The sequence below is a fragment of the Sorex fumeus genome, unplaced genomic scaffold (genome assembly GCF_029834395.1).
Source record: "Sorex fumeus unplaced genomic scaffold, SorFum_2.1 ptg000100l, whole genome shotgun sequence".
NCBI classification, from domain to species: Eukaryota; Metazoa; Chordata; class Mammalia; order Eulipotyphla; family Soricidae; genus Sorex; species Sorex fumeus.
Genome location: NW_026606157.1, coordinates 3,635,583 through 3,647,865, shown reverse-complemented (window position 1 = coordinate 3,647,865; position 12,283 = coordinate 3,635,583). Strand labels below are relative to the sequence as shown.

The 12,283-nt window shown below is 36.2% G+C and overlaps 1 protein-coding gene across 1 annotated transcript in view; it reads right to left on the bottom strand.

Annotated features, from left to right (window-relative positions):
• PIK3C2G (phosphatidylinositol-4-phosphate 3-kinase catalytic subunit type 2 gamma) overlaps positions 1–12,283 on the bottom strand; it is a 375,313-nt gene that overhangs the window by 302,345 nt on the left and 60,685 nt on the right. Inside the window, exons 9-10 of the mRNA XM_056134595.1 lie at positions 10,092–10,209; positions 4,718–4,751 (exon numbers count right to left, since the gene is read on the bottom strand). Of these exons, the coding sequence (XP_055990570.1) occupies positions 4,718–4,751; positions 10,092–10,209 (152 nt within the window). The remainder of the gene's footprint in view (positions 1–4,717; positions 4,752–10,091; positions 10,210–12,283) is intronic.

The following is a 12,283-nucleotide window of genomic DNA, read 5'->3' as shown; positions in this document are numbered from 1 at the left end:
ATGAATGACCTGGCACCTGGGTTATGCAGGTGGAAGAGAGAAGCTTGATACCTTCAAGAGCTTCAAAGAAATAACTAAGAGGACAAAGAACCTCTGGCTCCAGGCACATCTCTTTGATTCCACTCTTCCTCCTGCATTAACATATGCCTCAGAGACCTGGTCCCTAAGAAAGCAGGATGAGAACACTACTCGGGTCTCCCAAAAAGAAATTGAAAGAATTATGCTTAGAGTATCACGCTTCACTCAAATGAGAGAAAGAATCCAGAGTTCCGACCTCCATTAATGATCAAGAATCAGGGATGCTGTCTCATTTGCCAAGGTGTTGAAAATCAGATGGGCTGGACATATAATGAGATTTGGAGACGACCGATGGACTAAAGCCATTACCGACTGGATTCCACGGGACATCAAAAGATTGCGTGGCCGCCCACCTACAAGATGATCAGAGTTCTTCGTCAAGACCCTGAACGATCAGTTTGAGGCTCTTTGTGTTCCTAGAATGAGCAGACGCCATTGGGCTACACTAGCAGGTGATAGGGAAGAATTGGAGATGTTATTGGTGCACACTTGAGCAAATCGTTGAGTAATGGGATGTCAAGTGATCAAGTGATCAAGTGATTTATTGGGTGGGTAGAGCCACACCTGGCTCTGCTCAGGGTTTATTCTTGGCTCTTTGCTCTGGGATCACTCTTGGCAAGGCCCAGAGGATCATATGAGATGCTAGGGATCAAACCCAGATCTGCCATAAGAAAGGTAAGTGCTTTATCTACTACAGTATTTCTATAGCCCAAACTATTTCTCAAAGTAATTTTTAGAAAGAAAATAAGTGTAGAAAAACAACTAAGAACAGAGTCAAATAGATTTCAATATGTATTCAATAAAGACACACCCATATTTCATAATGCAAATGGGCTACATGAAGAGGATTACTGAATCATCAAATTTTAAAGAAAATTTCTAAGAATCACATTTTCTCTTTCAATAAAATCTCTTTACTGGAGAAATTCATGATAGCAAAGATAAAGAAATAATAGATGAAATGAGCTAAGTAGAGCAGGTGGCCTTTGATCCAAATTGATGTAAATAGTTTCATTACAAATGAAGATACTTATGATGAACATTCTTCCACGACCTCTTAGTGAAGCCAGGGGACATATTAAATACTAGTACTTATATACATTTGTGAATGACAAAAGTCCTATAATCATCATAACTTGCAATTATTTCTGCTTTACTATTCAATTATAGTCATGTTTATAAAGTGAAAATTATTTTTGAAAAACTCAAAACAATTTTTACCCAAATGAAGAAATCTTTAAGTGACAAATATTTAAGTTTCATGAGTTTTTAAAAAAGAATATAGAAGGCCAATAATATATTGGGTGGGATGCTAGTTGCACAACTGACCTGGGTTCAAACCCCAGCATCCTATGGTCCCCAGAACCCCTCAGAAGTGATTCCCAAGCACACAGCCAGGAGTAAGCCCTGAGCATGTCCAGGTGTGACCCAAAAACAAATGAAAAAAATAATAAGCGATTATATGAGGTGAAAATACTTTATGGGTGAAAGAGTAAATTACCAGCCCTCATAATTGATAAACTGTGGAGGGAGACATAGGGTCATGCTCCAGCTGTAGATCTGTTGGTGGTCCCTCAGGTCCAGTCCATGAAACTGGCCTCTCTACACCCCACCAGGTCCTTCTGGACGACAGCAGATGGGAAGAAAATGTCGCAATATTAAGTCTGATCTGATCTCAACATTTCCCTTTTGCACACTGCAAAGGCAGAAGCACCATGATGCCACGAGGTGGCTATGTCTGCTTTTCTGTCACCTCCTCCAGGAAGTCTGAATGTGACATTATGGCAAAGCACCAGGGCGAGAGCACACCTCCGTGGGTGGTCACAGGGACACTTTCGCAGGGACTGGGCCCAGATAGGAAGAAGCACTTCTTCTAAGTTACTTCTGAAGCCAACATTCCTTTTTGGGGTTCCTAGGGCTTGGGATTTTGAAGAGCAGAGAGTACCAATAACTTCCATTTCCTGCAGGATTTTTTACCCTTCCTTCCTTCCTTCCTTCCTTCCTTCCTTCCTTCCTTCCTTCCTTCCTTCCTTCCTTCCTTCTTTCACTGTGAGATAGTTACAAGTACTCATGTTTGAGTTACAATCACACAATGATCAAACACCCATCCCTCCACCAGTGCACATTCCCACCACCAACATCCCCAGTATAACCCCCCTTTCCCATCCTCTCACTGCCTCCATGGCAGATAATATTCCCCGCAATATGGATACTGAGAGGTTATCATGTTTGGTCCATTATCTACTTTCAGCACACATCTCCCATCCTGACCGAATCCTGAAACCATCATTTTCTTAGTGATCCCTTCACTATTCCAGCTGCCTTCTCCCCTCCACTCATGAGACAGGCTTCCAGCTATGGAGCAGTCTTCCTGGCTCTTATATCAACTGTCTTTGGGTGTCAGTCTCATGTTATGTTATTTTACATTCCACAAATAGGTGCAGTTCTGCTATTTCTGTCCCTCTCTTTCTGATTCATTTCACTTAGCATGACACTCTCCATGTCTATCCACTTATAAGCAAATTCACTGTTTCCTTGCTCAAGCCTGTGATGGGCAGAGAAGAAGCCGCCTTCAGCTTGGCACATCCCACTCCGTGTCCTTCCACAGAGCTTTCCTGTAATTAAACATTTTGTTGTTGTTGTTCAAGACATACTATTATTCACTTAGCTATTCATATATTTGTACCAAATGTGTAAAATAGCCAAATTTTACTTATTTTATAGTGTTCTCCAATTGTGCCCTTTGTTAAAACAGCCTGAAGGGACAAAGTAGAATGAAAGCGCACTAATCAGAATTCTCCAAGGATTCCTCGGCAGCAATTAATGAAACAGAAGAGGAAAACAGCATAAAAATAGTCTGAAAAGAGGCCTCATCAAAGTCTGGAGGCCACCCAATTGGGATTTTCCTGTGCAGGCGGCAGAGAATTATACACTTATTGAAACATCTTGTCTCTAGTCCCAGAATTGTACTGTTGATCCTCTGAAACAGGAAACACCAACTTCTGATTAATCATCCCTAATCTTGTGCCAGCGAAAAGGCTTCTACAATTAATCATAAATTAATTGTAGAAGAAATCATAGTAATTTAAGCCCTAGCACATTTGAGGGATAATCTTAATTATCTTGATAATTACTCGAACACTTTTTTTTATGCAGAAATGCAGTTTTGGTTCTCATTTACTTTTCCATGGTATACAAAGAAGCGTCCTTTGCAATGTACTTTATTACCAAAACTCTGTGTATAGGATACATTGCTAATATTAGAAATGTATTCAGGATCCAGGTTATCGGGTTTGGTTAACAAAATATGGAATCGTGATTTGGAGCACAGCTGATTTTAGTCTGATAAAGGAGTGACAGAACCATGAAACAAAGGGATGGTGCCACTATAAATGTAAGGAAGAATATTTAGCACAAATATTGGTTGATGACAACAAAACATAGAGGGGTCTGACATCAGTGCTGTCTATGTTAGTCTCATATTCCGTGAGAGGTGGTTGAGGGCATTTTGTTCCAATATTCCTAACAGAAAGTAAGAGGTCAGCAATTCTTTCTTGGCTTACCACCAGCTTTCTCATTCTCTATTATTTGGATACAAAGGTACCCACTGATTGCTTTTCTCAAAAGTGTTCTTGGGTGTAATAAACTTCTGAAACAGGGATGGTTACACTAGCAGGTTTTTCTCCACACTCTATTTACTATATTATTTTTTCTTTGTGATGTGATGTGATGTGATGTGAATCAAGTGAAAACATTCAAATATGTTTTGAATATGGTGGGATTTAGAGTTGAAAGGCTATTTGTCCGGTTGTACTGAAAGTGATGATGGATATGGAGGGTGGGTTGGGGAATTGAGCTGCAATTTAATGTCACTTCTAAATTTAAGTGTTAGATGAACATTTGTGACTCAGTTTCTTTGATGTTTTTCATGTTCAAATGCCAAATACCATCTGCTGAGCACACTAAAAAGCCCTAGCCACATCGCATACATTAGGTGTTATATATTTTATGTATTTTAGGAATTGAGGATCAATGAGTTTCATGATTTAAGCTTGATGAAGAGTGGCAAAAGTTGAAATCCAAAACCAGTTTTGTCTGATTTCCAAAACTAGGTTATACACCACACTTGCTTACACTCACTATTATCTATATAACAAAGTTCTCTTTCCTGCAGTTTCATCATAGACTTAGAACTTTTGTGAAGACTAACTACCAGAATGCAATCACCCTACCTATTAAGTTAAATTGGTCTTTCAAACAGAGCTGGAATTTAAATTTGAGATGAAGGATTTGGGAGAAAGTCTGCCACTGTTTTTGACTTCTTTCATCAAGTATATTATTGGTCAAGTAATAACATTTTGTAATCTTTTGAAATGATTATAAGAATATCTTTAGTATTTCTGGAATATTTTTCAGCTCTTTTGCCATTTCCAATTTTAGAAAGAAACTTAGGCTAAAAGTTTAGAGTGAACTTTCAGTCATTCACAGAAAATTTCCAGTTCTAACAAATATTTAAGCAAAGTATTTACTCTCAAAAAATTATGTATATATTTGTTTCCATAAAAATGGAATAAAATTAATTAAGTTATATTTTGTTTTATAACTTGTTATTAAAAAATTACATAGATAAATGTTTTACCTTTTGTTGATGTCTCTGAATTTTGAGGAAAATTCTGCAAAAGAGATAAGTCACAATGGTAATTAAGGGAATAAACTCATAAAAGAATCAAACAAATAATTTTTAAAATCTAAACTCTGAATTTGGTCTGGAAATATAATGATATAAAATATATTTAGTGTTACATATCACTGTTGCCTATCAAAACAGAAAACATGAATTATAAAATAGAGGAAAACCTTTTTGAATTGTATAATGTACAATTATGTTATATACTTTGTTGCTAAAATAAACTTAGCCCTTAGATCCATTTTAAACTTAATTCCTCTTCCATAGAAAAAACTTATCTTTTCATGCAGTGAATTTCTAACCCTGTTTAGTATCTCCAGTTCTTTTTTATTTAAATAAGATTAAGTTATGATATTTATATATTTTAAATATTTAATATAGTTGTACGTTTGATTTATAATATATCTTTTTAATTTCTTATCTTATAATACATATATTCCAGTATACCTTCCTGTGATGTATTTTTATGGAGAGAATATTTTTCTCATCTTCTTTAAGAAAAGGATTAAGTTTATATTCCTTTTTTATTCAAAAACGTTAAAAACTTTTTTGGAAGTATTTATATGAGGCAAAATATTTTTATTTGTGCATATTTTCAAATACTATATTTAACTGCATGCTAAGACTTTCTTGTAGGTAAGACTGAGAAATACTGACCGGACTGACTAAACCAAGTTTCAGTTAATTTGGAAATATGAACCTGCATTTTAGAATCAATGTGACATGCATTGACACTGTCACTCTGTGAATTGTTTATTGTGTGAGCATTTAACAGATGTACATTATAAGAGCCTCTGGAATATAATTTATAAGGAGGGGAAAATTGCTTCCAGTGCTGAAAGGAAGCTTGTGCAATATAATTCTTCACCTTGTCAAAATTCACATTTAACATTTACCTAATTGCTTCCCTCTATGACAAGAAATAACGTCTAGCAAGTTAACCAATATTACATCCAAGAAAAAGAAAAGTTTCTAAATATTCTAAATTGTTTAGAATTCATTGACAGAAGACCCATACTCATCAGTTGTTTAACCTTTGGCTCATTGTGGGTGGAAAACTCAACTGTTTTGATACTATTAACTGCAGTTCCCTACTACAGAAATTCTGTAAAAGTAGTTACTCTTTGTGTCAACAAATCTTATACAGGGAGATCACAATTAAGATAGCATGTAGAAGAATGAAACTGAAGGGTAAATGAAGACGATATTAAATAGTAAACTTTGTTTTTTTTGTTGGGGGGGTGTTGGGGGGAAGATCTCCCACAGTGCTGGTTTACTCCTGGCTTACTCCTGGCTTTGAACCCAGGGGTCACTCCTGCTGGTTCTTAGGGACTGAACTGCATGCACCAAAGCACCTTATGTGATGTACTTGCTCTCTGGCTCTAGAATAAGTAAACCTTAAGCACATGCTGAAAATAATTACGATTTGTTTTTTAGGGATATTAAACTATCTATTTGTCCCGTGGCATAGATTAAATAAAACTGATGGTTGTTAATTCTTGTCTTCGTTTCTATGCAGGAAAAAAATTATAATTTTAGTGCTAATAATTACATAAAAATGGTAAAATTTGAATATGAGAATATTTTTATAACTCTGGAGCGATAGCACAGCGGTAGGGCGTTCGCCTTACAAGCGGCCAACATGGCCGACCTGAGTTCGATTCCTCCGCCCCTCTCGGAGAGCCCGGCAAGCTACCGAGAGTATTCGATATGCCAGACACAGTAACAACAAAGTCTCCAATGGAGACGTTACTGGGCCCGCTCGAGCAAATCGATGATCAACGGGAGGGCCTTTACTTACTTTACTTACTTACTTTAAGAAATAATTTTTCCTTTCCTAGAAAAATCTTTTCTCTTTGAAAGATTCTTTTGGCTTCAGATAAATTGAAAGTTTTATATGCCTGAGAAATATTTATTTTGTTTTTTACAAGTAATTTCAGAGAAATGACAATTTTAAAGGTAAAGTTTTTTATTGCAAATAATTCTTTAACATCACTTGAAGAGCTTCAATCTAAAGTTATATTTATTTATTTATTTTTTTGGGGGGGAGACTAACACCCAGGAGTGGCCGAGATTAGTACCAGGAATTTTGCTCCATGACTTGAAGGCCAGCCACACGTGCTAGGGGAAAAGGAAACTCAGATAGAGAAGAGAAGGGAGCACCAAATAAAGGGTATTGGGAGGATCCTCCCAGGATGGGAGAAGCATCCTGAAAGTAGACTATAGACCAAACATGATTGCCACTCAATGCCTCTCTTGCAAACTACAGAACCCAAAAGGAGAGAGAGAGAGAACAAAAGGGAATGCCCTGCCACAGAGATAGGGTGGGATGGGGGGATGGGGGGAGGATGCTGGTACCCGCGGTGGTGGAGGATGGGCGCTGGTGGAGGGATGGGTCCTTGATCATTGTATAACTGAAACCCAAGCACAAAAATTTGTAAGTCTATAACTGTACCTCACGGTGTTTCACTAATAAAAAAAAATAAAGGGAAAAAAATAAATAAAGTTAGACTTATTTTTTCTTTGGTTGCTTGTTTCTATCGATTCATTGAGAGCAAGATATCAAAGTTGATGAGTTCTTAACAAATAAGATGTGTGTCCACATTTGTAATGCGTGGAAATAGGTATTGAAATTTTATGGGGGCAGATATGACTCAGTATCAAAGAACATACTTTGCATGTGTGAGACTTGGGTTTGGTTCATAGCTTTTTGAGAAAATACTTTGTGTGCGTGTGTTTAGGGTCACAGAGTAAAGAGTAAGGTGTAAGGAGTAAGCCTGAGAAACAGCTGTGCTCAGGGCTTACTCCTCGTTCTCTGTTAAGGGTCACTTTTGACAGTGTTCAAGCGACCATATGCAGTACTGGGAATCTAACTGGGGTTAGCTACATGCAAGAAAAGTTATAGATTTCCAGTTCTGAGAAAGAATTGTTTTACGGAATAAACATATATCTACTTTAAATATTAAAAATTTGAAATTTCAGTGTATTTTTGAAATTTAATATTATTGCTTTGTCTTCTGAGCTTTTAATCACAGTTTACCTTGACAATCTTTTGTGTTTTTTTTTATGTAGGAGTACTGATATTTATTCAGCCACTGATTAGCTGATTGAATTGGGCATGAACTCCACCTTACTTTTTTTTTCATTTTTTATAATTTTATTTACTGAATCACCGTGAGAGCAGTCATAAAGCTTTCGGGTTTAAGTCTCGGTCATATAATGAAACACCTATACCTTCACCAGCGCCCATTCTTCACAACTAAAAACCCCAGTACACCCCCATCCCACACCCTCCCCCTACCTGTGGGGCAGATGACTTCCACATTACTCTCTCTCTACTTTGATCACATTCAATACTTTGACACTAGACCCACCATTATTATTTGGCATTTTACCCCAACACTCAGATCTGCTAAAAATGCAAGAGTAGACCATTTGTTTTCTATTGCTGATTAAGAACAACATATGATGCTGCTGGCTGTAGCAGTGGCCGCACGATTTTGAAATTCCAAAATTTTAACACTTAAATCTGGAGAGATATCTGCCAAAAACCTGCTGGGTTCCGAGATTTGTTCCTGAGTCTCTGGGATCATGGCCATTAAGCAGCTTGATCAGGAGCCAGAAAAGCCGTTCATGGACGGAGACTCAGGGTCAAGTTGAGACAGGAAAGAAAGGGCTGGCTCCACCCCCATCCCATGAGACTCTATGTGTCTCGCTTGACAATCTTTTGAATAACTGCCCTCATTACTCCACAGAGCCTCACTGCAACTGTCTATATTATGTATAAGTATTTATGTATATGTACTTACTATTATTACAAATGAAGCTAATATTAATAGAAGGCGTAAAAAGCTAAAAAGAAAAGCATCAATTTTTTTTCAGTCATTTGTTTGAAACAATGAGTATAACGGTTTATTTATATTAATATAATTGTCCACTTCATAAATAAATCTTCTAAATCCCAAGACTATCATCCAAAGTAATTAAATTTCTTTGTTCTTTTTTGTTTTGTTCCTTTCTCTGCTATTAGGGAATGTTCATAGTCATTGTTCTTCAGAAAGCTTAGATGTGCTGCAATGTGTTCAGAAGCCTGGATTCAAATCTCTGGCTTGACATTTATTAATCCTCTCTATATATGGGGCTGGAGTGATAGCACAGCAGTAGGGTGTTTGCCTTGCATGCAGTCAGCCTGGCCGACCCAGGTTCAAATTTCTCCATCCCTCCCGGAGAGCCTGGCAAGCTACCGAGAGTATCCCACCCACAACAGTAACAACAAGTCTCACAATGGAGATGTTACTGGTGCCCACTTGAGCAATCAATGAACAATGGGACGACAGTGCTACAGTGCTATGTATACATATTCAAAGCATTGTATTTTAAAATTATTTTTTTAAGAAAAGACTACCTCAGGGAACTGATGTTAGAATAAAATTAAATAAAATTAACTTGAGTGTTGTAATGTGTGAAATTTATTATTTAACACAGTTGCATTAGTCATCATCATTATCACGACAGCTTTCTGCTTTCACTTATTTAACTTATAACAAGATTCAATAAATTGATTCATTGTCACAAAATTAACTGATTTTTTTCTGCTATAGCAATAAATACACCAGTAATTTTACATAATATTTTCACCTTAACACAATCACAAAATCCTCTTTTTAAAACTGAAATAAAAACAGAAAGTAATTATAGGATATATGTCATAGGAATAGTGTGCATTGCAAATTCACAAGAGTCTACAAAATCTGATCTCTTATTTTTTACATATGTGTTTGTTCATTCAAGAATGGGCAGTTATTTCTACTTATACTGATTCGTATGGAAGCCACTAATAGTTTACACAAACAGTTGCTTTCAAATGTTACATAAGCACATTTATCTAGGTAGGGTACTAGAAATGATTTCAGTCTCTCTTTAAAGTTACATCGTACTTTCAAAATTCAAGGTCACACGGTCCTCCCGTTGTTCATTGATTTGCTCGAGAGGGCCCAGTAACGTCTCCATCGTGAGACTTGTTCTTACTGTGTTTGGCACATTGAGTATATCACGGGTAGCTTGCCGGGCTTTGCCGTGAGGGCGAAATACTCTCGGTAGCTTGTCGGGCTCTAGGAGAGGGGCGGAGGAATCGAACCTGGCTTATTTCCTTTTAGTCTAATGCAATCTTTTTAATTCATGGAGTCAATTTTCCATTACACCTCTTTCCCCATGATTGAAATAGATAGTGCACATTCGTCTGCCTACACACACAAAAGTCCTATGCTCTCCTTGAAGATTAAAGTCAGTTTTAGAATAACTATGTGTAAAAGTTGAGTATATTTACCTCTGCTTTTCTCTGAAGAATTAGATTGAGTTCATTTATGGCATTTGTAATTTGTTTGGTTTCCACACATCCCAGAACACCACATATATTTTTAACTTCTTCAATAATACTGTCCACACTTTGCAGCAGATGATAAGATTCCTGTAATTCATTTAAATCAAAAGGACACAAATTTATTTTTATCATCGTCCATGAAAAGCAAGAAGAGTAATATATGGTTGGCTGTTCCCATTATGAAGATTTTTGAGACTAGTTACCTGAGCAACAAATTACAGGTGGGTGGATGCTCAAGAGGAGACCACTAAGATTATATAGATTGATACTGATTAACTATTATCTGAAATACAGTGGGATAGAGGGAAGAGTGGAAATAAATGAAAGCAAAATGGAGAGACAGAGACAGAGAAATAAAGAGACTGATTTTTACAAAATACTTTGAAAACAAGAATCAACTGCTAAAAGTTCCATGTAGTTTCAGAATATATCTGTTTTACTAAGTATATCACAAGAAGGAAAAATTTAAAATTTTTACAAATACGATTCTCAGTGTTCAGAACAAACACTGTGTTAGAATATTTGGGGATCATCTGTTTACACTACCCTTCAAGCACTCAATATTTCAGAAAATCACTGATAACTAGAATAATTTTTAAAAATGCTTCTTAAAACAAAATTTCTGGCTGAATTTAAATTAGTCATACAGAGATATTTTTATTATAAAATTGCATAATTTTTCCATGTGTTACCATTAATTTTGTTGAGAACACTCTCTTTTAAAGTTCTGTGCTCATCATTTCATACTACATTATTTTTATATATATTGTCTATATTGCTAATAATGGTAGCTTTTCTAAAAAGCATCCACTCTGTTACCAACTTCAGTTATTTGAAAGTAGGGTCAGAAAAGTTTATTTCAACAGGGAAAAATATTTTCCAGATTTTCCCACATAAATATTGTGTTCGTGAGTCACAATACAAAAGTAATTTAAATCTACTTATTCTAGATTACTATTGAAACATTAAAATTAAACAAATAAAATGGTTTCTTTAGTGCCATTTTTTCATTGATGAAAATATTTTGCATTAACATGTTACCAGTACTTATATGCAATTTTATAGAAACTGAAAACTGATGGCTAAAACCCAGGAGGAAAAGCTAATTAATGTTTTTGAAAGATATAATCAGGATTACAAAAATGTCAAGACTTGATTAATGAGCTAAAGTTGAGATGCAATTTAATGGGATACATTTGAAGTCTTTCACAGATTAAGAAAATATAACTTCAATTACAACATGAGAAAGAAAAATACATAGATGAAATATTTGGGAAAATATCAGTTTTATTTATGTGTAAAGTCAAATTGAAACAACATTGTAACCACCACCAGAAAAATACTCACTGTGAAGTTACATTTAATATATATATATTTTTTTCTAGAACTAGAAAATTGAGCCTTATTACATTTCATTTTATATAATCTGAATTTAAATTGAATTTTTGATATCACATATAAGGCTGAACTTGACATATTAAACTTTTCCCAAAGAAAAGCAACCCAACTATTAATATGCTATTATCATACTCATTAGCTTAGCACTTTATTTTCTACTCTGAAGTCAGGTTAATATGTGTTAAAATCCTTGTTCTACTCCATTTCTACCTGTGACCACTTTCAATTTATTTAATTACTATTGGCCTTAAATTTCTCTTTTGTAAATTAAAACAATAATCATAGGGTTGTCAAAAAATTAAATAATAGAATAGTAACTATTTGGAAGATTAATCTTAAATTCGGATGAGCCTCACACATGAAGGAACCGGCAGAGGAAACCAGGAGTGTGGGACCCGGGGTTGAGATCTCCAAGCCTGCTTGGATTGGGAATGATCCTCCTCCACCCAGATCCCCCATCTTCCAGTAGCTAGGCATTACACCCACCAACTGCCTGGTGCCATGTTATCCCATCAATGGCCAAGACCATACTATCCCATCGACGGCCAAGACCTAGGGACTATAAAACCCAGCTCCTGTAAGCAGACCTCTTATTGTCTATTCTCACTCTTGGAGAACCCGACAGGCTACCGAGTGTATCCTGCCTGCACGGCAGAGTCTGGCAAGCTCCGAGTGGCATATTCAATATGACAAATCAACTTACAATGATGGGCCTCATTCCCCTGACCCTGAAGGATCCT